General features: G+C 43.6%; 2 protein-coding genes across 2 annotated transcripts in view; both read left to right on the top strand.

Moving 5' to 3' along the window:
* Positions 1-16,403, top strand: part of SOS2 (SOS Ras/Rho guanine nucleotide exchange factor 2) — a 55,503-nt gene extending 39,100 nt beyond the window's left edge. The window contains exons 12-23 of the mRNA XM_054199275.1: positions 241-363; positions 3,800-3,903; positions 5,143-5,362; positions 6,342-6,461; positions 7,210-7,372; positions 8,410-8,527; positions 9,051-9,223; positions 10,129-10,245; positions 11,777-12,038; positions 12,964-13,005; positions 14,116-14,225; positions 14,604-16,403. Of these exons, the coding sequence (XP_054055250.1) occupies positions 241-363; positions 3,800-3,903; positions 5,143-5,362; positions 6,342-6,461; positions 7,210-7,372; positions 8,410-8,527; positions 9,051-9,223; positions 10,129-10,245; positions 11,777-12,038; positions 12,964-13,005; positions 14,116-14,225; positions 14,604-15,113 (2,062 nt within the window). The 3' untranslated portion in view covers positions 15,114-16,403. The remainder of the gene's footprint in view (positions 1-240; positions 364-3,799; positions 3,904-5,142; positions 5,363-6,341; positions 6,462-7,209; positions 7,373-8,409; positions 8,528-9,050; positions 9,224-10,128; positions 10,246-11,776; positions 12,039-12,963; positions 13,006-14,115; positions 14,226-14,603) is intronic.
* A 3,619-nt stretch (positions 16,404-20,022) lies between these two features.
* On the top strand, positions 20,023-24,258 carry VCPKMT (valosin containing protein lysine methyltransferase). Its single transcript, XM_054201208.1, has 7 exons — positions 20,023-20,271; positions 20,461-20,571; positions 20,784-20,856; positions 21,817-21,936; positions 23,091-23,195; positions 23,759-23,808; positions 23,892-24,258. Exons 1-6 carry the CDS (start codon positions 20,060-20,062, stop codon positions 23,771-23,773), a joined length of 636 nt encoding a protein of 211 aa, XP_054057183.1. The 5' UTR covers positions 20,023-20,059; the 3' UTR covers positions 23,774-23,808; positions 23,892-24,258.
* The last annotated feature ends 473 nt before the right edge of the window (positions 24,259-24,731 follow it).

The following is a 24,731-nucleotide window of genomic DNA, read 5'->3' as shown; positions in this document are numbered from 1 at the left end:
CTAGTCTAGACATCTTGTGATGACCGGAGAAGCAGCGAATTATCAGGGCGAGAGCTGGGTGTGTTAGCACATAGCCAGGGGAGGAGGGAATTCCAGGCAAACTGGATATTAGATGAGTGCTTGAGTTTCACCGCGCTGAGTTTGTTTTTTTTTTTTGAATGCAATTGCTCTTCGTGTCCTACATAAAAGGTTTGTGTTTTATCTTAATTGCCATCAGTTTTTTGGTACTTTTATTCATAGGTTTGAAATCCCAGAGCCGGAGCCTACGGAAGCAGACAGGCTGGCAATCGAGAAAGGGGAGCAGCCGATCAGTGCAGACCTCAAGCGATTTCGCAAGGAATATGTCCAGCCAGTACAACTCAGGTTTATTTGCTTTTAAATTGGTTCTCTTAAAGCCAGAGTTTTAGTTCACTGATTATATGGTGATCCTGGAGACAGTAATCTCTTTTGGAGACTGCTGTGCTGTCAAATAGGGACTTACTGCTGTCTGCAACCAGACTAATATCCCAAACCATGTTCTGATTAGTCATACTGACTTCTGTTGTTGCAACTGTACTTTGGTTCTCTGCCGCTCACAGCTGTGATCGCCACCCACAAGAACGCTGTATGGCTGCTATGTAAAGCGGGTGTGGGTGAGAGATGTACAACTGCAAGTGTTTCTGCCTGCCTTTTGAATGGATTCCTTGTTAAGAGGCCCTATGAAGATAGTTTCTCTGTTCCCATTTTTTTCAGTCCCGCTGGTGTTTTACTCCCTTTCCCAGCCCCGTTGATGCATTTGCACACAGACAGGGAGACTCTTGTCTGTACCGCACATTGCAGCAGGCTGCAGTGAATCTTCAAGGTCGTGCTGACCAAGCTAACTTGGGAAACAATTAAGCGTTTCTAGCATGAATGAGGCTAATTGTTTCCCTGATAGGGGAGACAGTCGGGAGGAGACACAGATCACAACCAATATTTTCTCGAATGACTTTTATTCATTAAACTGTTTTTATTAGTAGCATCAAGATGTTACTATTAATGGCAGATCACTGTACGCACAGTACACCCAGTTATTGCCTTACCACACACAGTCATTCCTAGTTACTTGTTTGGAGCAACAGCAGTTTACTGAAAGTGAAGGCTCATCTGACATGCCAGTCAGTACCTTCAAGGTAGGTGTTCAGAAAGTCACTTCGAGGTCCCGTTTTCATCAGATACCTGTGTGCATATATATAAAAAACCCCAAGTCTGTATGTAATGCTGAACTGTTCATGGATATATAGCCGCCGCCACCTTCTTGGGTGTAGTCCAAATTAAACAGCCTCAGTGTGACCTTCATACTTGTGTGTGTCCGTGGCATTGTACAGATTTATCAGGCTCTTGGTGTTCTCAGTTTATCAGCTCCTGTGGGTTCAGCAGGACTACTGGTCTCCACAGTTATCAGTGCTGGGGAGAGCTTCACGCACTGCCTCTCAGCGCATACTTTTCCTCATTTCAGCTTGCTCTTTCCTGGTAACTGTTTCTGCATCCATCTGCATAGAGCCCCTTCATAGAAACTCACGCAGAATGGGCTTTGGTGACATAACTGGCTCAAGAGTTTAAATATTGTTGTATTGCTTTTGTTGCTATTTTGTATAGCCTCCCCTCCGGACTAGCCTTGGGGACCTCCTCGCAGTCCCCCTTGGCATGGTAGAAATACATCTTCCTGCAGCACTGCTGACAGCCAGAGCTGAGCAGGACAAGTGGTTACCAATGAACTGGAACCTGTCGAAAAGCTTGAGGCAGCAATTAACCATGTTTCTTGCTATTAATTTCCAAAATCAATTTAGCACTTTTGCCTTCATATGTTATGTTTGAGCTATATGAAACCTCTGTCCTGTTCTAAAGTTTCCAGGGTCTTTGGTTTCTTTCCTTGTTTGAGACATTAGGATACCTCTTATCGTGACAGCTACTCTTTGCTGCCTAATTTCTGCTATGGTTGGTGAGCTGAGTTCGTTTACAGGTGCCTGCTCGATGAGAGATGCGGTTTAAAGCTGCTATTTAATACACACCCTTCTGTGGCTTATAGTTAATCTTTGAATTCAGGAGACGCTACATGTTTCTAGCAGCTTGAAACTCTTAACTGTGTTACAGTTGAAAATCAGTGTCTGAATGTGAGCTGTTAGGTTGATATGCCCAGTACTTTATAAATTCCAGTATTGTTAATAGCATTGACCACTACCTCAGAAAGGTCTGAGATTCGGGAAGAAGGTGGAGAATGTGAAGGTGCTCATCCCTCCCTCCCCAGCCCTTTCTCCCCATCTCGTAGAAAATGCTGTAGAGATGCTGTGCAATGCACAGGTATGGAAACGGTAATGCCTTTGACTGGATTAAAGGCGTGTGAGTTCATGAGAAAGAGGGAGGCGCAAAGCTGGAAACGCAGTCAGCAGAACCAGGCAATCTTTCTTGCTTTTTCAGTATTCCTATCACGGTATCTCAAAGGCAAAGACTGATTAGATAAGATCCTGTATTGCTGTTATTGGGAAATTGTTTCAAAACATCACTCCTTTGACAGTTAAAAGCTGTCATTATTTTTCAGCCTAAATGATCTGTTTGACTAACTGTTCTTTCATGTGATAAACCTTATTCTTTAACTTATACACTGGGAAGAGAACTATTTAATTCTCTGTGTATTCATGCAGAGCCTTCATTGACTAAGCTAAACCAGCCAGCTTCTCTAGGTCTCTGACTCACAACACACTGGCAGATTACAGTCAGTTGCCTGCCCAGTCCCTTTTGGATATTCTTGCCCTCGATCTACAGGGCCGAGCCACCACAAACAGTGGTCTGATAACACAGTTAGCGCTGGTTTGCCTTAATATCCTGAGCTGCGAGGAGCGGGGGGAGTTGAGCAGCACTCTGCATGCAGCTGAGCCACTTCTGCAAAGGCGATGGGGCAGGAATAACCACATCTCACCATAACCACCTCCTCCTCCCAGTCTGAGGCCATGGGCTCTCTGTTAACCCCGTCATCCTGTCCCACCTGTTGAATGGCACAGGGAAAATCCATTCTACTGGTTGATGTAGGAGAATTTTGTTTGTTCTTCAGGGAAGGTGATATCGTGTACCCTGATAAATCAGATTTTTGAGTTACGAGCTCAACTTGTTTACCTGAAGAAGAAGCAAAACAGACTTTTATTTGATACATCCTAAGAGTAGAAGGCAGAAGGGCAGTTGTAGTTCACTTTTAGAGGCTTGTTTATTAGTGGTCTGTTTAAGAAAGTATAGAGAAAAATCGAGAGAAAGTTTAGTGTTATCCTTAAAGGAAGTACTGGATCTAATACGGCCATTTGTGTAATTAAAAAGCTGTAAAAGTAGGGCAGTACACTTGCAACAACTTATGAGCTGAAAGTATATAGGAAAGAAAAAATTACAAATTTATTTCTTACCAAATGGGAGTTCCTGATTAGCTTTTTTAGGAAAAAAAAATAATTAAAAAATTACATTAGAAATACCAGTTTTATCTGATTTTGATAAGTTTTTTTTCCTCTTCTGAAACTGCCTCAACACTAGCATTCTTTATATAAGATTTGAAAAACCCACCAAACTATATATATGCTAAGACTGGAAAATTAGGTTTTAAATACCTGGGGACTTCTGTGGTCATTGGTGCCATCCTTAGTCCTTGTTCTGCCCCTTTGTCCACGTGTATTTTCTTAGCCGTCAACTACATGAATCTGTAACTCAGCTTTTGTAGACTTGTGTTTCATTAAGTGTTTACATGGGATGAGTCTTGGAAGTCCTTAAAACATAATATTTTTTTTTTTCTCTCCTTCCTCAGAATATTAAATGTTTTTCGCCACTGGGTAGAGCACCATTTTTACGATTTTGAAAGAGATCTGGAGTTACTAGAGAGATTGGAGACATTTATTTCCAGTGTACGAGGTATGGTAATTGGTGGTCCTGTTGTTTTTCCACATTTTGGTACAACCTGCTGGTCTAATCCTGACAGGTTTTAGGCATGAGAATATCTTTACACACATGAGTAATTTTAATGCCTTTAATTGAGCTGTTTACGAGACTCTCCTTTACATGAGCAAGCTTTGGCCTGGAGCCTAAACAGCTACCAAAAATTACTTCAAGCATTATGATATTTAATTAAGTGTGTTTACTTCTGGACAGTAATGTTCATCCTTGCCCGACTCTACAGTAGACTTGCTGGAATTCAGACTGTCACCTTCCTCCTCCCTTTGTTGTATTCGTAGAGAATTCCTTCCACATTGGTGACTGAATCTAGTTTTTCCATCTTGTTCTTCTCCCACCTATTGAAATTGCAGCTGAAAATCATTATCCTTTTAGGAGAGGATACTTGACCCGTTTGATATCGCTTCCTCTGAAGCAATCCCTTATGAACTAGCAGATTTTTTTTTTGTCAGCCTATGTGGAGGGCAACAGTGTTGGCATGTCAATTGTAATCATTATCCTGGCAATTCCAGACTTTACTTTTCAGATTGCCAGACCATACATTGGGCGGTATGATTCTGAGACAAATTTAGAGAAGAGTAATGTATCTTTTGCGGAGGTCTCCATGCTAACTATTGCTGAGCAGAGAGGAATAATTCAGTTTTGGTTAGTCTCTTAAAAGATATTTTTCTTCAACTGCTGAAGGTGCTTCCCATCTTGTCCACTATTTTGTGTACTGTAAATGTTGGACTGATACTGTAAACACGTATTTCTCTTAATTTTTTTTTTGTTCTGCACTGCACTAGTACAGCATGTTGCAAAGATCTCACTTGAAGCTTGTTGTTTATTATTGTAGTTCTTCTCTAAGTAGATGAAGCGAGCAGTCAAAGTGGAGATGGTTGCAGCTGAGGGGAAAAAGTAAAATACAATTGTATACAGGGTCACTTTTTTCCACTCCAAAACTGTCAGCAAATGTGGTTAAATGCAACTGGGCACCCAAAAATTTGTTCACATGTGTCTGTATTTGCCAACCAATACAGGTGCAAGAGCCCATAAGAAAAAAAAAATAGGGAACTACAAACCTAATTGATTTGCATGCAGAAATGCAGAATTTTGAGTACATGTACAAATTTGTTGGGGGTCGGTTTTATTAAATTATCAAAAGTCAGTTAAGATGGTATTAAAAAAGGGATGGGTTTTTTAATGGTTTCTGTTTTGCAGGAAAATCCATGAAGAAGTGGGTGGAATCGATTGCTAAAATCATCAAGAGAAAGAAAGCTCAAGCAAATGGAATTAGTCACAACATCACTTTTGAGAGCCCGCCTCCCCCAATCGAGTGGCACATCTGGCGCGTTGGGCACAGCGAGACGCTGGACCTCATGACTCTGCATCCCATAGAAATCGCTCGACAGCTGACACTTCTCGAGTCTGACCTTTATAGGTAGGGACTGAACTAACACACGTCTTTTATAGATTATTTGAGAGCAAGAAAGAGGCCTAATTCGTAGAATCGGTCAAAAGTACATCGCCTTAACTTTCAGAGTTTATGGAAAGAGGCTTTCTTGCCATCTGTTCGATATCAAAATATGCAAGGAAACAAAAATAATTTTATCTCCGTATCAGACTTCTGACAACATAAGTACAGGAAGGCCACCAAAATATTACGAGTAGATAATACCAACTTGTATTGTCTCCTCGTTAAAAGCAAACTAGTGTTACATTAATAAGAAATGCTTGTTGCATCATGAAAAGAGAACATGATTGTCTCTGCTCCTTTTCTATATTGCTGCATAGCAGAGGCCCAGGTGTTACATGCATATAATCATAGCACTAGTTCGTCAAGGTCCTCTAATCTAATTCTGAAGAGGTTTTTTTTTTTTGGTCTGGTACCATAAGTACTCTCCTGTTTGCTAGCTCTGTTGTTACCTGTGATAAGTAGAGCTAGCCTTGATGTGAGAGCTGGGTTTTGCTGGGTAGAAATTCTGTAAGGTCTTACGGAACTCAAAAACGAGGCATCATTTTGTGCTTCAGTGACAGCAGGTTTTCTATTGAAATCAGCCACTTTTCCAGCGGGTTGCTCAAAGTATGTCAGCTTCCTCTTTTTAAAAAAATTGTAGTTGTCTTTAAGATGCTTTCTTATGCTTTCAGGAAATTAAACTTACTCCTTTGTAATTTTCTTATCTGAAAAGGCTTATTCAAAAATGCCAATTTCAATTAAGATAAAAATGTATTTCCCTCTGTAGTCAAATACCCGTCAAAAAGTTACTTAAAGTAACTGTTTTGCAGTAGATTCGATTGGATTGTATTTGTGAAATAGCAAGTCGTGATTAAGGGAAGAAATAATCTTTTAATGCAAACACAGAACATACAATTATTATTTGTATTGAGCGTTCTTCTGCATCTTGCTTTGTCATTATCAGGGCAGTACAGCCTTCTGAACTTGTCGGTAGTGTGTGGACTAAAGAAGATAAGGAAATTAACTCCCCAAATCTCTTGAAAATGATTCGTCATACTACAAATCTAACTCTTTGGTTTGAAAAGTAAGTATGGGGGGTAACAGCGTAGTGGCATTAACTCCTCCTGAAGTTCAGAGAGAAACATTTTTCTGCTATTTGAATGCTCTTGCCTTGAATCTCGAGATGGCCGCAGGGTATTACAGGAATTTCAGGTTTTGGTTCAAGGGCACATGCCGTGCCAGTTGCATACACTCCTCCTTCCTGAGGCTGGAAGACTTTTTTCCAGTTTTCCAGTTTTTGACCAGTTTCCGCTTGGTCAGCATGGCTCCTGCTTGCATTTCTGCAGTACGTCAGAAGGCGTTGAAGGCAGCACAGGACTCAGCAACACTTTTCTACATCTCCGATGAATGCGCTCTTGTGTCTGTCCCCTTATCTTAGCCTCTCTCCTTCTCCTGAGAGATGATGAAGTACTTCTAAAGACACGGCCAACACTGCAGGCAGGAGGGTGTAGCAGCGTGTGTCTGTACCTAACCCAGCAGGTTTAGAATGCCAATGCACATACACAGTGGCATGAGAGTCACCCAGCTTATCCTGGATCTTGCTTGGGCTTTGCTTTATTATTTTACAGGACATGCCAAAACCTTTCTTGGCTTTTCAACTTGAACATATGTAAGATGTGATTACATAAATTTGTACTTGAGATTCTTGAGGGAGAGCCAAACTCTGCATACTGGATGTACTGTACAGTTTTTGCTTGGAAATTTTTGATTTAGTAGCTAGCAAAATGTCAGGTTTTATTTACCAGTGTTTCTCAAATTATGTCTTTGATTAGGTGCATAGTGGAAACCGAGAACTTTGAAGAGCGAGTGGCTGTGTTGAGTAGGATTATAGAAATCCTGCAGGTTTTTCAAGATCTGAATAATTTCAATGGTGTTTTGGAGATCGTCAGTGCAATGAACTCTGTGTCAGTGTACAGGCTAGATCACACATTTGAGGTAAATCTTGGGCATTGCTGTTGGGAAGAAACTAATCAGAATCCAGAAATGTATCTCACACACTTCTGAAGTGAAATCCGTAGTAGCCATAACACACTTGCATTCATGGAAGGAAACAAGCGTGAAATATGCAAAGTTATTTATGAGCAAACATAGGAGATGGGCTGGGCATCTCACAGGGTCTGTAATGGGAAGTGGAGCTCTTCAGCAGATGTTTTCTCATGTGTATTCAGCCCAAAAAGGGGAAATGCTGTGGCCATTCGATTGTTGTTCATTAACCTGTCTGAAATGAACCTGTTGCTTCAGTCCAGCATTTTACGGGTATGAAAGAGGAGGATCCAGGGCTGAGAACCCTGGACTCCGGAATACTTCAACAGCAGCAATTCCTACCTTTGCAAGAAACATAAACATGGGGATAGAAGGGCCTGCGGGGGAGGGAATAGCTAAAACTCGGATTTCAGTTGATCACAAGAATTTCTCTTGGATGAGAACATCTCAGAAAATTCAGATTGTCGGAGGCAGAAACAAATACCTGCTGAAATGGTTTACATGGACGGTAGGAAGGGAGGCTGCTACACAAGTATTGATTTCTTTTTTCACTTGCCAAGGAAAAGAAATGCCTAGGATTTGGCAGCAAAGCCTCCCTGGACCAAAATAGAAGAAGCAGCATGAATAAAATGGTTTGAGTTTCGTATGTCTGTAAAAGGTAGTAGAGGGCCTTTAAGTTAAATTCAAAATTAAGTGTTGAATGAATTGTTACTAAATTTAAAGACCAGGATTATGCTTTTAAGTTGACAGACAAAAGAATAAACCTGTTTACAGTAGCCTCATGATTCACATGGCTAAAGTGTCGGACTGATAGTGTTGTGGTCCAGAGCAAACCATTTACACAAGAGGTTCCTTCAAGTCTGAATTTCAGTCTCTAAGTTGTGCTAAGAGAGCTAGGGAGTTGCCTTGTTTTTTGTTAACTGTGCTATTGAGAAGATTTGCATCCCTAATCTTTTTTTTTTTTTTTTTTTTTTTTTTGGATAATTTAGGCACTACAAGAAAGAAAAAAAAAAGTTTTGGATGAAGCAGTAGAATTAAGTCAAGATCATTTTAAAAAATATCTGGCTAAGCTCAAGTCAATTAATCCACCCTGTGTGCCTTTCTTTGGTACGTAACAGCGGGGCAGGGTGATACTGTGTGTATTGGCCAGCCTTAACTTGAGTTTGATGCAGATGTGTTAATATTGCTTAGAGCATTCGGTGTTGTGTTTAGCTTTAAAATTTTTTTAATGTAGCGTGTGACTTTTGACTTCCTAGGTTTGTAATGTTTTTAGACTTAGTGTCTTTTATATAAATTTATTTTTCTAGCTTAGTATACAGATTGCTGGTATTATATTGGTATGAATATTACCTTACTTGGTTTAACGCTGCCTGCATATTGGTGATCTGATTCTGGTCATTCCTAAACTCAAGATCTCGTGTTTTATCAAGCAGATAAAACATCTTATTTCAATAATATATTGTTCCTATGTAAAAATGCAGACTTGATTAATTTTTGTCAGCTAATGAACTGGTGGAGGATTAAAACGAGAAGTCTACCTATGCTCAGACTTCTTCATCATTCATTAGAAAAAATGAAATCAGCTCTTGGAATGAAAATGAACTTTAAAAAACATTTATCTTTTTATCAGGAATATACCTAACAAATATTTTGAAGACAGAAGAAGGGAATCCTGACTTCCTTAAAAGACAAGGGAAAGAATTAATTAACTTCAGTAAGAGGAGAAAAGTGGCTGAAATTACGGGAGAAATTCAGCAGTACCAAAACCAGCCTTACTGTTTACGGATAGAGCCAGAAATTCGGGTAATTAAACGCTAAACATTGGTTTGGGGGACAGGAGAGGGAAAAGAATGTACACAACAAAAAACTGCCAAATAATCTTCTAATGCTAGACATAATCTTGCCTGAACAGAAGAGGGGGAATAGTGGCTGGTAGACAACAAAAGTACCAGAGCAAAGGACTAGCCAGAAGATGGGATTTACTTGCTTGGATTCCATGTTCTGGGTTTTCCTGATTACGCAGAATTGTAAGCTTTCCAAACACCAGCAGTGTGGCCAGCGCTCTCAGTCTCAGCTAGAGAACAGCAGCAGGCAGGAAGCAAGAAAGAAGCTGGTTACGTGAAGAATTAAATGGGCAATAATACTGCTGTTTAAAATGTTATTTGCGTTGTGTGTTTAATTGCTGATGGACATCTCTGAGAAGGGTTTAGGAGATTTAAAGTATTCTTAAGCCAACAAGTACATTAAGTTGAAGAGGTGGCAGTATTTTTGCTGAAAAAAAAAAAAAGAACGAATGGAAGATGCTGTAGCTCAGCATCAAGAGGCTCCAGCTGCGGCAGGAGCAGCTAATGCAGGCAGGACTGTCACATTCAAGGACCTTCGTCCTGCCCCACGTCCTCGATGCCAGCCCTGTCCCAGCTGTGCCTTCCCTCCGGTCCTTGTGCCCTACTCTGTCCCCACCTCTGACCTCCCTGCTTTTGTCCTCCAGCCCTTCCTGTTCTTCCTACTTAACTGATCACATCCAAAGCATTATTTCTTGCATTGGAATGTTCTGTATTTATTTCAGGGAATGTTTTGCTCTGCTTTTCCTGGAAATAAGCTTCACAATAGTGAAAAGCTGGATTTTTAATGGGTGAATTACAAGCATTTCATTAAAATTCTGTGTATATGCTTGGTTTTTAAATATTATTGATGCTTGTTTCGTTTAGAAATTCTTTGAAAATCTCAATCCTATGGGGAAGATACCAGAAAAAGAGTTTACAGATTATCTGTTCAACAAGTCATTAGAAATTGAGCCTCGAAACTGCAAGCAACCACCGAGATTTGTAAGTCTTGTCCTGCAAATTAAATAGCTAAAATCTGCTAGCCACTATGGAAAGGAATACGTAGTTAACTCAATAAGCCGTATATATTTCCTTCAGAATTCTGTATCATGAGATGATTTTAAAATGCTTTTATTTCAGGCATTTGTTGCTACTAAAACATACTACCTTTGCTTATTTTAGAATAAACTTTTTTTTCCCAAAACCTAAAATAGTACAGTTTAAATTTAGGTTTCTTAGCCATATAGTCATTGATAGAATATGTGATAACATTTTTCATTTCACAGTATCAAAGATCTTATAAAGTATTAAGTATTTGAAATATGGATTTTATGCATAATTGATGTTTGTAAGTTTTCTTTAAGTGGAAGTTAATTTCTGTTTTTCTTTTGTCTAAATGTTTTGTGTTGTGCCAAAAATTGCAGTACACCACAGAATTAATAAGGTGCAACCTTCTTGCTGAACAAAATACAGTTCTATTTAAAGGAGTAGCAAATTTATTTATTTATTTATTTATTTATTTATTTATTTATTTTTAAGAAAATAGTTACTGGAGCCCAGAGCTCTTTTTTAAGCAGAAAGATTGCTCTCTAGACCGCTTGGTTTTTTGTATGTTGTAATTGTACTTCTGAGTAGCTGGAGACATCTCTTAATTTTTGAGAAAGCTATAAATCATTTTAGCAATCTCCTGCTAGAGGAATGAGTAAGATGATATTACAAATATGGCAAGAAAATGACAAATTACTGTTGCAAAAATGCTGCTTATGGTAATTTCTGTAAAATACTTTCTAAAAATAGATCCCCATGCTGCCACTCTCAGTCAGCCAGGCATGAATTCTTTACAGTTTGTGATTTCCAAACTAGACATTCTTATTGGAATTTCCGGAAAGTCCAGTTCTGGGTACTGTAATGTGGTGGAGCCGTGCATACCACCGTAGGATGGGAACAAAATTCATCTTCAGAGAATGGGCTTTGATCTGTGCTGTGTTACACCTGAGTCTAACGAGGCTTGTTTCATTCACACCAGTGATGCGTGTGCCTAAGAATTTCGTACAGACTAACCCAGAGAACGCAGACAACGTGCGTCTGAGCGTGTCCTTGATCTTGGACGCGTGTAGGGACCGTCGGGTGGTATAAGCACAGAGCATGTCTGAGGGTGCTGTTGTGAGGCTCTTCTGCAGCCCTGTGGGGGCACTTGAAATAACTCTCTCTGTCCCAGGGTTGTGACTTGCTCCTCCCTGTGTTTGCCCCTGATCGGCGTGCATCTGAAACTTGGCTCTTCGTTCTTCGTAGCTGTGAAAAAAATTCTTAAAATTATTAAGCTGGGGAAAAAGATTTATTAAGCTGCATCCGTAACTTTTCAGTCAACTCCGGCTGTATAGATAACATGAGGCTGTACCTCAAGTCGATTGTAGAAAGGCTGTTAACACCATTTAAAGTGTATTTCATAAGTACTTTTAAAAATTTCTCATAGAGACTTGTCAGTTTTGCTGTCTGAAATGTTTGCAGTACTAACCAGCTTAACTTTCTCCAGCCTAGAAAAACAACATACCCCCTGAAATCTCCCGGGATTAGACCCAATACTGGCCGACACGGCTCCACCTCTGGCACCTTGAGAAGTCATCCATTGCCACTTGAAAAGGAACCAAGTAAGATAAGTTTCAGTAGAATCACTGAGGCAGAGCATGAATCAACAGTATCGGCACCAACTTCGCCGAACACACCGTCTACGCCGCCGGTGTCTGCTTCTTCAGAGTTCAGCGTGTTTTTAGACATCGATCTCAACAGTTCTTACGGTAAATGTGCAATGTGTTTCGATAATTGTCGTTACTGTCCCTCAGGCTTCCAAAACATATTGGCGTGTATGCCAGCCTTTTAAAAGACTAAAAGTTGCAAAATTTAGTTGTGGGCTCTGAAGTTCTTGTGTCAGTGTTCTGTGTACTGTGGTTTGGAAATCGCTGCTGTTAGTAGTTAAATAACGAGTGACATTTCCAGTCTTTTTGCCTACTGGAGCTGAGGCAATCTGTTACGGGTGAACGTTATCCACCACGTATGGCACGTCTGCAGAGGGAAGAGGTGCTGAGGACCTGCCACCCACACCAGCACGTGTTTCTGGAGTGGTCCTGTGGTCTGAGCACACTCTAGTGATTCTAGTTTGATTTCCATTAAAGGGAATCCAGTCTGTGTGCTTTCAGGTGTGAACCGAGGTGCCAGAAGTGGGGATGGTCAGGGCACTCGCTCCAAAACACAGTCTTAATTAAAAAAATTATGCTATTAGTTCGGGTGCACTGATAACACTCCCGAGCTTTGCTTCTAGTTGTGAGCAGCTCCTTAGGCTTGAAAGCAGCATGTGGCAAGTCTTGGCTCTGCTCTGAGGGGGTGCGGACTTGGCAGGCGGGTTAGGCCTGATGGGGGGGCATAAATGACAAACAGTTTTTATACGGCAAACGCTGAGGGTGTTTGGGCTGCAGGGGAAGTGAACAACAACATGGTAGTGTCAGAAGAGAGTAGAGTAAGGAAGTTTCATTCCCAGCATAACTTAAAATCTCTAGTTCAGGAATATTTTACACAGGAAAGGTTAATTAATTCTTAGCAGTAGATAACTTGGAGATTGTGGTGATCTCTGAGGTCATTCACAAGCGTACATTATGTGCTGTAGTGCAGTTGTTCTGTCTGGAAAGTCTTTAATCAATTTTTTTTTTCTTTTTTTTCATTTAACAGGTAACAATAGCATCTTCGCTCCTGTCAGTTTGCCACAGTCGAGTGAGTACCATAACACTATTAAATGTTTCATTTAACTCCCGCTTTTTTTCCCAGTTTCAGGAGAGCTGAGTAGGAATTAAAATCTGAAGTCTGGGGTGAAAATGTGGGCTGCATTTTCATGGGTCTTGGGAGGATTTTTTGTACAGGTTGTAGATCAAACGTCCAGTAAAGAATGAAAAGTTTAAACACTCTGGTTTGTGTTTCGTTTGGTTTTTTTCCCCAGGTATGATTTTACTTCTATTTTGAATGTCCTTGATTATTATTTTGTTTGAATAATGCTACAAGTGAAGCAACTTGATAATTTGGTGTTACCACTCAGTGAAAATAATTGTTCTGTTGCTGGGAAAGAAAAGGTACTTTTTGTAGCATAGCTGTGAGGGATATCCTGTATTCATCTGTGTTTTCAGCTTCTCTTTTTACTCCCGTATTACAGACACATGTACTTTCTCATACTATGATGAAAATTTCAGTCTGGAGCGCACAGGTGCCTAATGGATTGATAGAGAGCTCTGTGCTCTTCTGAGAGAAAAGGCAAAGGTGTGGCACAAGTCACAAATACAGGGGGGCTGTTTCTTAACTTTGAGGATGTTTTCTCACCCTCTGTAAAAAGGAAGGACTACAAACGTCCTAAAATGTTGTAAGAGTTAACATCTTTAGAAGTGCTGGAGACCTGTTAAAAGCCTCTAAATTTCCAAATTTGACTGTGTACCCATGTGGCTGAGTGCAGACTTCCACTCCAAAGTGTAACTGAGGCACTGCAGGCGCTGTGGTAAACAGGGGGTACCTTCTGCCACACAGAGAGGATTACAGAGAAGGTTATTTTTTAAGTCCTCGCTCGAGTTCACTTTATTTGTTTTTTTCTGTCCTCTAGCGTTGCCTGTTAACTGTTGATGCGTATCTTTGGTAGTGGAAATAGAAGAGCACTTTGTGAGGAGCATATCTGATTAAAGAAATGAATGAGAGTTTCATACCACCGAAGTTAATGGTTCATGTTGCTGTTTGAGCACAAAGATCTGCTTATTTGAGTTGCTTCTAGTTTGGTTTCATATTCTAGCATATGTTCTTCAGATATTGCACGAGCAGTAAAATGCCTGTTTTTTCTTTCTCCAGAGACTTTCTTCAGTTCGTGGGGTAGCTTTCCTAAACTGAGTGATGAGCCTCAAAACCCTCCTCCACTTCCTCCGCGAAAAAAGATGGATCAGGATGCTTCTAATGCTAAGGTATTTCTGTCCTACATTGAATAGCTTTGATAGCAAGTCAGGGAACATCTAGAATCATAGAATGGTAGAATCGTTTAGGTTGGAAACGACCTTTAAGATCATAAAGTCCAACCACTTAGCCAAGGAGGACTTTGTTAATCCAAAAAACTTCCAAATGCAGTGCTCTTGTTGCCCTTTTGAAGTTTCAGGTTCCCTCAGTGTCCAAACTCTGCTGGCTACTTTAGGAACACGGTGGTTGTGTTCAGACCAAAGATCCGGCTGAGCCAGTATCATGTTTCTGACAGCAGACGTCAAAAGAACTCTGCATCTGTCAGAAGATGGGCTCTTTAGCTAGATATCTATGTTTCTTACAATGTCGTCTCCTCTATACTGTTGCAGGGAAGTTTAAAGTCGGATGATGATCCTCCAGCGATTCCACCCCGGCAGCCGCCCCCTCCAAAGATACAGCCTCGCGCTCCCGCTTACACCAGCCCCTTCGACCAGCCGCTGCACAGCCCTCCTCCTCCGCCCCCCAGGGACCCTCTTCCCGATACTCCACCCCCGGTACCGCTGCGGCCGCCCGAACACTTTATCAACTGCCCTCTAAACCTCCAGCCGCCACCAGTGGGACGCTTGCACCGAGATCCCGACTGGTTGAGGGAGGCGAGCACAGGCCCCAGCTCTCCCGGCACTCCTCCCAGCACCCCCTCGCCCCGGGTACTGCGTCGCTGCTGCGTGATCAGCACCAGTCACAACAGCCTGGTCCACCCGCCTGCACCCCCCGTTCCCCCCCGGCACAATTCGAGCCCTCAGTTACCAAAACTGCCACCAAAGACTTACAAAAGGGAGCTCTCCCACCCTCCTTTGCACAGACTGTCTTTGCTAGAAAACGCAGAAACTCCTCAATGACCGTAGCCATAGTAGTCATTGACACTGGAATAGTATTTGTAAAGTTCCTTTTTTTTTTTTTTTATTTATTCAAAAAAGGCAGTGTATTTTAGTACTTTCACAAATTATGCTCTTAAAGTGCTGCTGATCAGAAAAAAAAAAAAGTTTAAATTGGAAAGTAAGACTCCACACACTCTGGCCTGTGTCTGTTCGACAGCATTACCCTCAGGTGGTCAGCAGCATTGCCTTGTTTCACATCCTCAGTGCCGACAGTTATGCCAGTATACAAAAACGTATCTTTTTGCACTGTAAACTACACTAAATGAATTTAAACTGACATCATTTAATTGCACTGAGCCAAAAAAGGTGCGTCTGTGGAATTTTTTTCAAATTTGAGCACTAGTGGCCTTTTCTTTTTTTTTTTTTTATTAAAAACAAAAGAACAATGGGATGACTACACAACACGAGGACATACACTGTTACTGATTTTAAACCTCTAGCCACTTGCCTTCTCACTTTGTGTAAGCTTGGAGGTCCGTGAGTGACAGCTACTGTTCTCGAGTATTTTAATGCCATGTCTTAATTGCCATTGATTTGCTGCTGAGGACAAAAAAAAAAAAAAAAGAAAAAAAAAAAGAAAAATAGGTTGAAATCTAAACACCAAAATACTTGGTTGGTCTTGACTATTTTGAGAAAGGGTGAACAAGGACTACCTGTCTCGGGTGTTGGAAAGGATCCCTAGTACTTAGCATGCATCTTGTTCGGATGTGCCTTTTTGTTTTGGTGGGCGAAGATGTCTTAAGCTAAAGAGTTGTCTACTGTTCTGGAGAACAAAGCTATATGCCGTGTATGTACAATTGTTTATATTGTATATTTACAGATAATGCTAATAACCTGTATAAATTTAAGTGACTTGAGGCCTATACTACAGTCTGCTACTCTCGCAATCTTCTACGGTCAGAAGTGTTTCCTCTGGCTTAGGAGCCGTCTTGCCTTCCAAACCTAATAACTTTCTTTAGATCTCACTTAACTTAATCGTGAATCCATTTTGGAAATTGGTAGCATTTAAACCAGCAAACACTTAAAGCTTTATTAAACTTTTTAAACTGATAAGTGAATGGAACTTTTATTTGCCAGTTGAACTACTTGTTTGAACTGGTGTGAGAGTGAGTCTGTTTTACTGGTAGTACTGTAGCAGCATTTATAAAGTGGCCAGAAGCCACATTTTATTTACTGGTCTGTGGCCTTTTACTGTGCTTTGTATCAGAGTTCTTAACAAGATTAATAAATCACCCCAGTCTTAATTTTTAAGAGCTTGAGCAGTGCGTGTTCCTTGTAAGGACAAGGTTGCGAATTGCATTTAGTAAGTCTTTGGCAATGCAAAACACCCCACATTTTCCATGCTGCTGTTCTCAGCTTTGGTCGTCCTTTGGTCTGCAGTTGGGCCCCATACGCAACAGCTCCCTGGGATTGCAACCCCCCCCTCCACCTCCAAACCCATCAGATGCCTCGGCCTGGCTCCTGGATGGAGGAAGAGCGCTGTGCTGGGACTTGCAGCAGCTCGGGCTTCTGAGTCACTTGTCATCAGCCTGCCTGTATTGCTCCCACTGGCTCAGGCATTCCCTCTGGAAAAGGAGATGTGATATGCCTGCTGAGGGGTGCTGATTTTCTTCTGGGAAGATGCATCTTGCCATCTGGCTCTTGGATAGTCTCCTACTGCCTGTCCCCTTGATGCTCCCAAGAAGGAAGAAGGGTAGAATCTGCCCGAGGTGTCACCCTGCGGGCCATTCGTGCAAGGGGCAGAACACCCTTTATAAAGGAAAGCTGCTTCATTTTGCAAAAATAACATTCAAGAAGGGCCAAATTTGACATACGTGAACTGGGAGTGCAGGCAGGAAATGGTCGATGCCTTGATTCCAGTTTTTCTTCTGCAGTAAAAAAACCATCTTGTACCTCTTTTCTCTAGGTTTGGGAAGGACTCTTCTGTGGGTGTCTGGTGGTAAAACTCTGCTTAGCGGGAGTTCTTCCCTCATGCTGTCTAGATAGAAAAGGCAGGCTGTCAGGTTTCACCATTCCAGTGATCTGTGGAATAAGCTGAACAAGTGAAATTTTGTATTTAGTTCCTTGTATTAACTCTTTCGAAGCCCTCCCTCACCAGCAGCTTTAGCTAAATGATCAGTAATATTTTTTCAGACTTCTACATTTTGCTTCTTGCTGCAGGGGCAGGGGGAACTCCCCCAAATTTTAGAGTATATAGATGTCAGCTTTATACCTTCCTGTACAAGTGCTTAGCCCAGAACCCTTGTCAATATCCCATATTAAAATACAGCATAGCTTTATATTTTGGTCCTGACTCAGCAAAACTCATTTTAAGTTGAGCACCTGGTGATTAGTAATGGCTTCCATACGTATCAAAGTACTTCCCTCCATCAAGGGCTTTGTAAGGTTCTGCTTTGTGATGGACTTTGAGGAGAGTTTAAACTTGTGGAAGCACGAGTGTAGGTTTATTAGAGTTCACCTTGAAATGATGCTGCGCAGGGGACCCATTCTCCAAACAGCCTTTCTTTGGTGCCAACTTACACGTTCTGTTGACAGCCTACAAAAATACTTGGGGGGCTGCAAAATCTTCCTTCTTTTAAACCTGATTGGGAATGAGTTCTGAATTCCACACTGAAAGCCAGAGAAAAAGAAATGCTTAACTTTGAGTGGGGCCCCAGAATGGTTTGATTAGGAAAAACAGTGATGCGGTTAAAAAAGTCTCAAGGTTATTGTTCTCTGTTAGATTAACATGGACAGAGGTAGGCATTCCTGCAAGAGCCTCTCCTGCTATCTGGGGATGTTCTGGGCAGCAAAGGTGACTGTGGATCCTGGTGGAGCCCTCAGGACCTGTCTTCTGCCAGGGACCAATGGGACAGACATGAGCCTGTGAGTCCATGGTGCTGTTTTGCCCGTGGCAGGTCCTGTTCAGCACATCCCCGACCCTCAGCCACTCCCCTCTTCTCCCCTGGTGCCCCTTCACCTGTGTGGGGTTGTGCTCTAAACTGGTGATGGAAAAAATCCTGTGGGTTTTTTTGCAGGTTGGGCTTAAAGCATCACCACCCACAACTGATTGACAGCAAAGCTCCGGGGGGATGAGGGGAGCAGGAACCTCTTCCATTAGATCCCCCAACAGGGGTAATAACGTCAGAACACGGGATACTCGAAGGCAGCAGCTAAACAATGTTCCTATTTGCATCTCCCATGCATGAAACGTGACTCTCACCTTTGCAGGGCCAGTTCTGGAGTTAACCTGAAGTACATAAATCACAGTGTGATTCAGAAAAGGGGCCTTGCTTATGGATAACTTGCCACACAATTAAACTGGCCTCCGCGCATAACAGGAGCTGTAAAATATACGAAAAACAAAGAGCCATTCCGAGGCAGGGCGGCAGCAGCGATGCCAGGAGCATCGAGTATGGTGGGTACAGCAACACACGTTCCCAAAGCAACTGTCTGGCCATGGAAGTGGTCGATGGCACTCGGATTCCCACCAGTGCGGTCTGAGGGAATGCCAAGATAGCAATAAATTAGCATTTCGGTTACTTCATAATTAGAGGGATAGATAAAAAGAGCCAAAAAAAAAAATGCTAGAGGGGAAAAATGTGAAATTGCTGGGTTTGAAGTTGGCTTGTGTGGGAAAAGACAGTTCCCTCAGAAAAGTGCAGATAAATAGACGGAATGTGAAGGCAGTTAATAGCAAAAGAAACATCTTTCTAGTTGTTTTCAGTGATCCCATTTTGAGTTCCTGAGTTTTAGCATTTCCCCCTGCTCTGGAGCTGGAATAACTTCTGTGGGTGCTGTGATCTTGCTATAGCAGATCAAAAACAAGAAGGGACAATGGGAACCATCTTTTGGGTGATTTTTTTTCCCCAGATTAACTCCAATTTTCAAAAATACACCACAAGTCTGAATATACCAGAGTCCCTAGCAAATGCAGTAACTCCTCCCTGGGGAAGGGAGCGAGCATCAGAAAGAAACGCTAGGAAATAAAGTAATAAAACCTTTATTTTGTATGTCAGAGGAAAAATCAAGTCTTTGCACTTAAAAATGCGGATGCACGGTCAACTCATATTCATGGCAGGGGTCTTGGAACAAGATGATCTTTAAGGTCCTTTCCAACCTAATGGATATGGGGTTATAATATCTATGATATTAATCTGCTTTTTTAAAACCTTTTTGTAAGTTTAAACGTTGGATGAGGGCATACAACACGCGTGATTTCCAGCAGTATCTCGTGGCTTTAAGCAGGACTGGGCGTCCACAGCAATTACAGGCTGCACTGAGCAACTTGTGAAGTGGGTTTTGAATCCCTGTGTGTTAATTTTCAGCCAGTTCACGCGTGGAAAACTTTTCTTCCCAGCTGCCTTTCCTCTGGCTGGTTTTTAATGCCTTCTTTAGTCCGATGGGCTAAATCAAGGAGGTGTGACTTAGTGCCAGGCCAGCTCCCGCGTGTGGCCTCCCAACGGAGGTTTCTCAGCTCTGACGGAAGCCTCGCTGGGCCCCATTACCCCGGTGAGCGATGGCTGCCCACGTTCTCCCCTAGAGCAACCCGGCCAGCCAACGTGGCACCTTTACATTCGCCCCTATGCTGCCAGCAAGCACTAAAACCAAGTAAAAGTACATTTTTCTGTCACGCAAATGTAGCCCAGAATACACCTCCACATAACTCACAGCCAACTTACAGGAGGGTTGGCCAGGAAGGGTTGAGGAGCGGTTAACGTGGAGTCTGAGGGGATTCGCGCTACCTTAGGGGAGCGGCTGGGGCTGGGGCGCAGCCGCCGCGCGGCTGGAGGGTCAGGGGCACCGGTACCGAGCGGGGCCGGCCAGCCCCGAGCCCCGCTGAGGCGAGGGACCCGCCGACAGCCGACATTTCCCCCTGGCCGGGGCGGCGCCGGGAGGAGGGGCCGCGCCGCCTCAGTGCCGCTGCCATGGCGGGCTTCGTGCGGGAGCTGGAGCGGCGGGGCGGGCCGGCGCTGCGGCTGGAGCAGCGGGTGGCCGGCGGCGTGGGCTGCGTGGTGTGGGATGCCGCCTTGGTGCTCGCCAAGTTCCTGGACACCGGCGCTTGTCCCCTCGCCCGCCGCCACGTCCTGGAGCTGGGAGCCGGCACCGGCGCCGTCGGCATCATGGCGGCCACGCTGGGGTGAGCCATGCCGCCGGGGGCTGCGGGCGGTCGGGACCGCTCCGCTCCGGTCCCCGCCCGCCCGACAAGGGACAGCCCCCCCGCTACCTGTTTCTCTTCATGAAATCTTTTAAAATTCTCTCAAAAACGAGTCTTTTGTGCGTGCGCGCCGCGGCGAGGGCCCGGGCCGTAACCCGCTGTGTGTTTCAGGGCAAACGTGACGGTGACCGACCTGGAGGAGCTGCAGGAGCTGCTGCTGGTCAACATCGAGAACAACAAACATCTGGTGACAGGGTCAGTCCGAGCCAAGGTACTGAAATGGTTTGTATGAGCCTTTAATGTTTTTCTGTTCAGCTTTAACGGGGCTCCTGCTCTTGCTTTGTTCGGTTGCCAGATAAACTTGGAAACGCTGCTGTAAAAGGCAACCTCAATAGAAGAACATAGTGTTAACTTTATGCTCGGTCCTTTAGTCGTGTTGTGCTGTTACTAAAGCTTGTTTTCACCTTTTTTTTTTTTTTTTTGCTTCTTTTTAGGGGTGAAGATGTAACAGAATTTCAGCCTCCCCCCGATTATATACTGATGGCTGATTGCATTTACTATGAGGAGGTAAATGAGGACTTTGCAAAACCCCAGTAGAAAGTTTCCTTGGGAAGAGCATGCGTTCAGTGTGAGAAGTGTTCAAATAAGCGCTGTGCTTGTATCTAAGTCCCCAGGGTTTAGAGGATTACGTAGAACAAGACTAGAAAAGGCATTTTTAACAGATTGGAGGCTATTTGAGATACAGACAGAGACTTCTTTTATGCTTAAAAAGCCCCACAACATTTGTGCCTGTTCCCCCCCTGTTTTCTTTTTCTTTTTCTTTTTTTTTTTTGTTAAGTTGGGCATGAAGTTTGTAGCAAAACGTCCTGACTGATAGTTGTGAACTGTTTAATGCACCTGGCAATGAAATTTACCACTGTTTGGGTTCTCATCAGTTTCCCTTGGGAAGGCAAAAGGAGAAATCCTGCTCCAGCCAAGTGGGTGCTGTAGTCTGCCCCACTTCCTCAGCTGGAGCTCTGTAGGATGCGCGCAGGGAGCTAAAAGAAGTTGCAAGAGAAGGGAAATGACCTGAAGAACCCCATGTCCCAGTGCCCTTTCAGTGGTCTTACCGGCCCCTTGCCTTGGCACCCTGCGTGTTGGTCCAGTTCCCATACATAGTGGCCTGGATCCGAGCCATGTTCCAAGACGGGCTGAGAAAACTCTCGCTTTTGAAGCACGTCAAGAAATAGTCATTGTTGTGTGCCTCAAGGAAGTGCCCACTCAGCAGTGTGGGATGTTTTGGGCTTTAATGCTAGTTCAGTTTTCTTGGCCGGTCTGTGAAACCCTTCTCTGCAGTCTCCCTTTCTCCTCTGCTTTCCAGCTTGCCCCCATGTTCTTTTTGTCCTAGATAAAGTACTAAAAATAACTCCCTGAAAAGCAAAACTGGAAACTTCTCTCTTGGGTGAAGATTTTCTCTAGTTAGAGGGTATCGTACCAATAAAATGAACTTAAAATCTAAGTGGGAAATACTTAACCTCTTTTGGGCAGTCATTAGAACCGCTACTGAAGACACTGAAAGACCTTACTGGCCCTGATACATGCGTCTTGTGCTGTTACGAACAGAGGACTATGGGAAAGAATCCTGAAATTGAGAGAAAATACTTTGAGGTAAGTGTTTTTAATGTGTGCTTTTTGAACACTATAGGTGGATACAGGAAGTCTTTCTGTTGCATCAGATGAATATCAATGGCAGGTGCTACACATACAAATTCAGGTTGATTGCACAAAGTAGAGTTTGTAGCAGGAGAAGCATGTTTGCCTTTAGATGGGGCAGAAAATTTGGATGGTGACTTGAGCTTCTTGTCCAATTTAGCAGTAGAGACACTCTGGATACTTACTGAGCTTTCCTTCCCTCAAAAGGTCGGACTAACCTTTCTTGTTAAAAGCCTCTCTGGCTCGTGATACCTTCCAGATTTGCAAAAGGGCCACCGTACATGAGGCAGTATCTGTCAAAACAATCATTTTTGTAGGAGCAAGTAACCTCTTCCATTAGATGGGGGAGTGGTGGTCAGCGCAGGATTTGACGCTGCACCTGTGAAGTCTGCTGAAAAGCAGCCCTTGTGCAGGAATACTGGATTATACGTAATAATAGTTCTACAAAAAAGGGGAAGGGCAAGAATTCCAGGGCGATCTGTATGTGTTAATAAAAGCACCTCTTTGATAATTAGCCTTGCCTCAAACTCTTGTGGGGACCTGACTGTGAGGAGGGTTGCTGTAGTTGAGATCAGCTCTGGTGAGGTGCCGCTCCCACAATAAACATAATAGGTGTAGGTGTTTCTGGATGATTTCTGCTTTCTTGTAATTTATTTCCTTCCTTTGACAGGGTTCAGCCAAGTTAATCTTCTGAGCACATTGCAGAGTCGATGCTGGGGGTTTTTTTTAGCCTTTCTTTCCTCCCCGCTCCTCTCCAGTTGAGTAGGCTGGCAGACAGAGGCAGGCGCTGTGCTTTGGCTTAGCGCTTTGGAGATTGGAGGAAGCAAAATGTTTTCTCACAAGCTTTTAGATTGTTCTTAAATGTTGCAAGATGTCTGTAGCTTGGAAGTGGTGCTGGAGAGTTAAAATGAGTGTAAATGTGCTGCATGGGGAGGGGATGAGGGCTTGCACATATGTAGAGGCCTTTAGTGGTCTGAGCGTGGTGGTTCCAGCCTCCTAAGGCTTCTTGCCCTCGTGCAGAATGTTGCGGGACCTTTTTAACAGAACGTGCTTATTTCAAAGGGCAGGCAGTGTCATGCGAATTGTTTTGTGTGTTCTCTGATAACCAGCTGCTTCAGATGGACTTTGAGCTGGAAAAAATTCCCCTGGATAAGCACGATGAGGAGTATCGCAGCGAAGACATCCATATTGTGAATATCCACAGGAAACGCACGGTAGGTTAATTTAACTGGCACAGCGAAGGCTGCCAGGAATTCACAGAGCTGCAGTTAACTTGGCAAAGTGGGAGCGTTCCAGGGGTGAAGCTCTAGACTGTGAAATACCATTAGGGACCTTGTGAAACTGCAGACCAGAACCATGTTGTACAAAGGAGCTGCTTTGTCCTGAAACCCGGCGCTCTGCCAGGTGCCAGCCTTTGTCTTCAGCAGGGCCATCTTTGAGCTGCACGCTGACTTTCTCTTCTGCTTCCCCCTCTGGAGTGCAGTGGGATCTCAAAACTGGAGTTTTGAGGCACCAAAGTAATAAAAATAATACGCCCACTGCTACCGTGAGTACTGTGTGCTCTGCTGTACAGCCTCTCCCCAAAACCAGTCTCTGGAGGTGGTACTTAGCGCCTGTCAGGGTTGGCTGGATCATTTTTTGGTTAATTGGTAGAGCAGACAGTTACGCGTGTAGAAAGTCTTCTGCATATTGTGCTGACACAACATGCGGGTCCAGTGCTTAAACAAAACCAGGCCACTTAAAAATTTACTTTTTTTTTCTTTATATCTCTTTGCAGAATTTTCCATCGTGAGATCTCTGACCACATTAACTGTCCTCTGGCAGCTGGTAGGGCTCTGGAGAAGAGGGAGAGGGTATAAAATAACACCACAAAGGGACTGTCTCCAGTGTGGTTTGTGACTCATCTACAGAAAACGGCTTCTGGGTGGTGGACTTGGCATGAGGCACCAGAAGAAGTGGGCTTGTCAGACTCGATCCGCCGATAGCGCCTTCCTGGAGGACAGAAGTGAGCTGGCGATGTCCACGGGCTGAGGCGGAGGAAGGCAGAAAACGGAACCAGAGCTTCACCCAGAGTGGTGCTGGGTGCGTGTTCTGGTTACCTCTGCTTGTTGGGTGCAGCAGACGGCTCGCTGAGCGCTCAGAGCAGATCTGAGGACACCCCGCAGAAGGCTCTGCGAGGAGAAAACTCTGCGAGCGGGCTCAGTCACACAGCCCCAGCTAGCCAGGCAATAAAACTTCTCCACTTGAGATGGGTCTCGGATGGTGGGGTTCTTTTCAGCCTGTGGTTTCTGTGTCACTCCTGTGTTGCAGAGGTCCTGGGAGTCTCGTTCCCGGAGCGGGGACTGCTGTGGTGGTGGGTGCACAAATATAGCACACAGGTGGTCCTGCGCCTGCGCAAAAAAAAAAAGGGGGGGGCCTACAAGAAAGCTGGTGAGGGACTTTTTGGGATGTCGGGTAATGGTAGGACTAGAGGGAATGGATCAAAACTAGAGATGCGTCGATTCAGACTGGACGTTAGGAAGGAGTTCTTCACCATGAGGGTGGTGAGACACTGGAACAAGTTGCCCAGAGAGGTGGTGGAAGCCCCATCCCTGGAGGTGTTCAAGGCCAGGCTGGACGGGGCTCTGAGCAGCCTGGTCTGGTGGGAGATGTCCCTGCCCGGGGCAGGGGGGTTGGAACTAGGTCATCTTTAAGGTCCCTTCCAACCCAAACCATTCTGTGAAAATTATTCTTTTAATTCCACCTGTGCT

This window comes from Rissa tridactyla, chromosome 4, assembly GCF_028500815.1.
Source record: "Rissa tridactyla isolate bRisTri1 chromosome 4, bRisTri1.patW.cur.20221130, whole genome shotgun sequence".
NCBI classification, from domain to species: Eukaryota; Metazoa; Chordata; class Aves; order Charadriiformes; family Laridae; genus Rissa; species Rissa tridactyla.
The sequence above is the reverse complement of the archived record's forward strand: the minus strand, read 5'-3'. Positions and strand labels throughout refer to the sequence as shown.

Bases quoted from the DNA above. Each gene is read 5' to 3' on its own strand.
- VCPKMT (XM_054201208.1), top strand. From the start codon at position 20,060: ATGGCGGGCTTCGTGCGGGAGCTGGAGCGGCGGGGCGGGCCGGCGCTG. The intron at 20,272-20,460 runs GTGAGCCATGCC...TGTGTGTTTCAG, and splicing joins ATCATGGCGGCCACGCTGGG to GGCAAACGTGACGGTGACCG. The intron at 20,857-21,816 runs GTAAATGAGGAC...TCTTTTGGGCAG, and splicing joins ATTGCATTTACTATGAGGAG to TCATTAGAACCGCTACTGAA.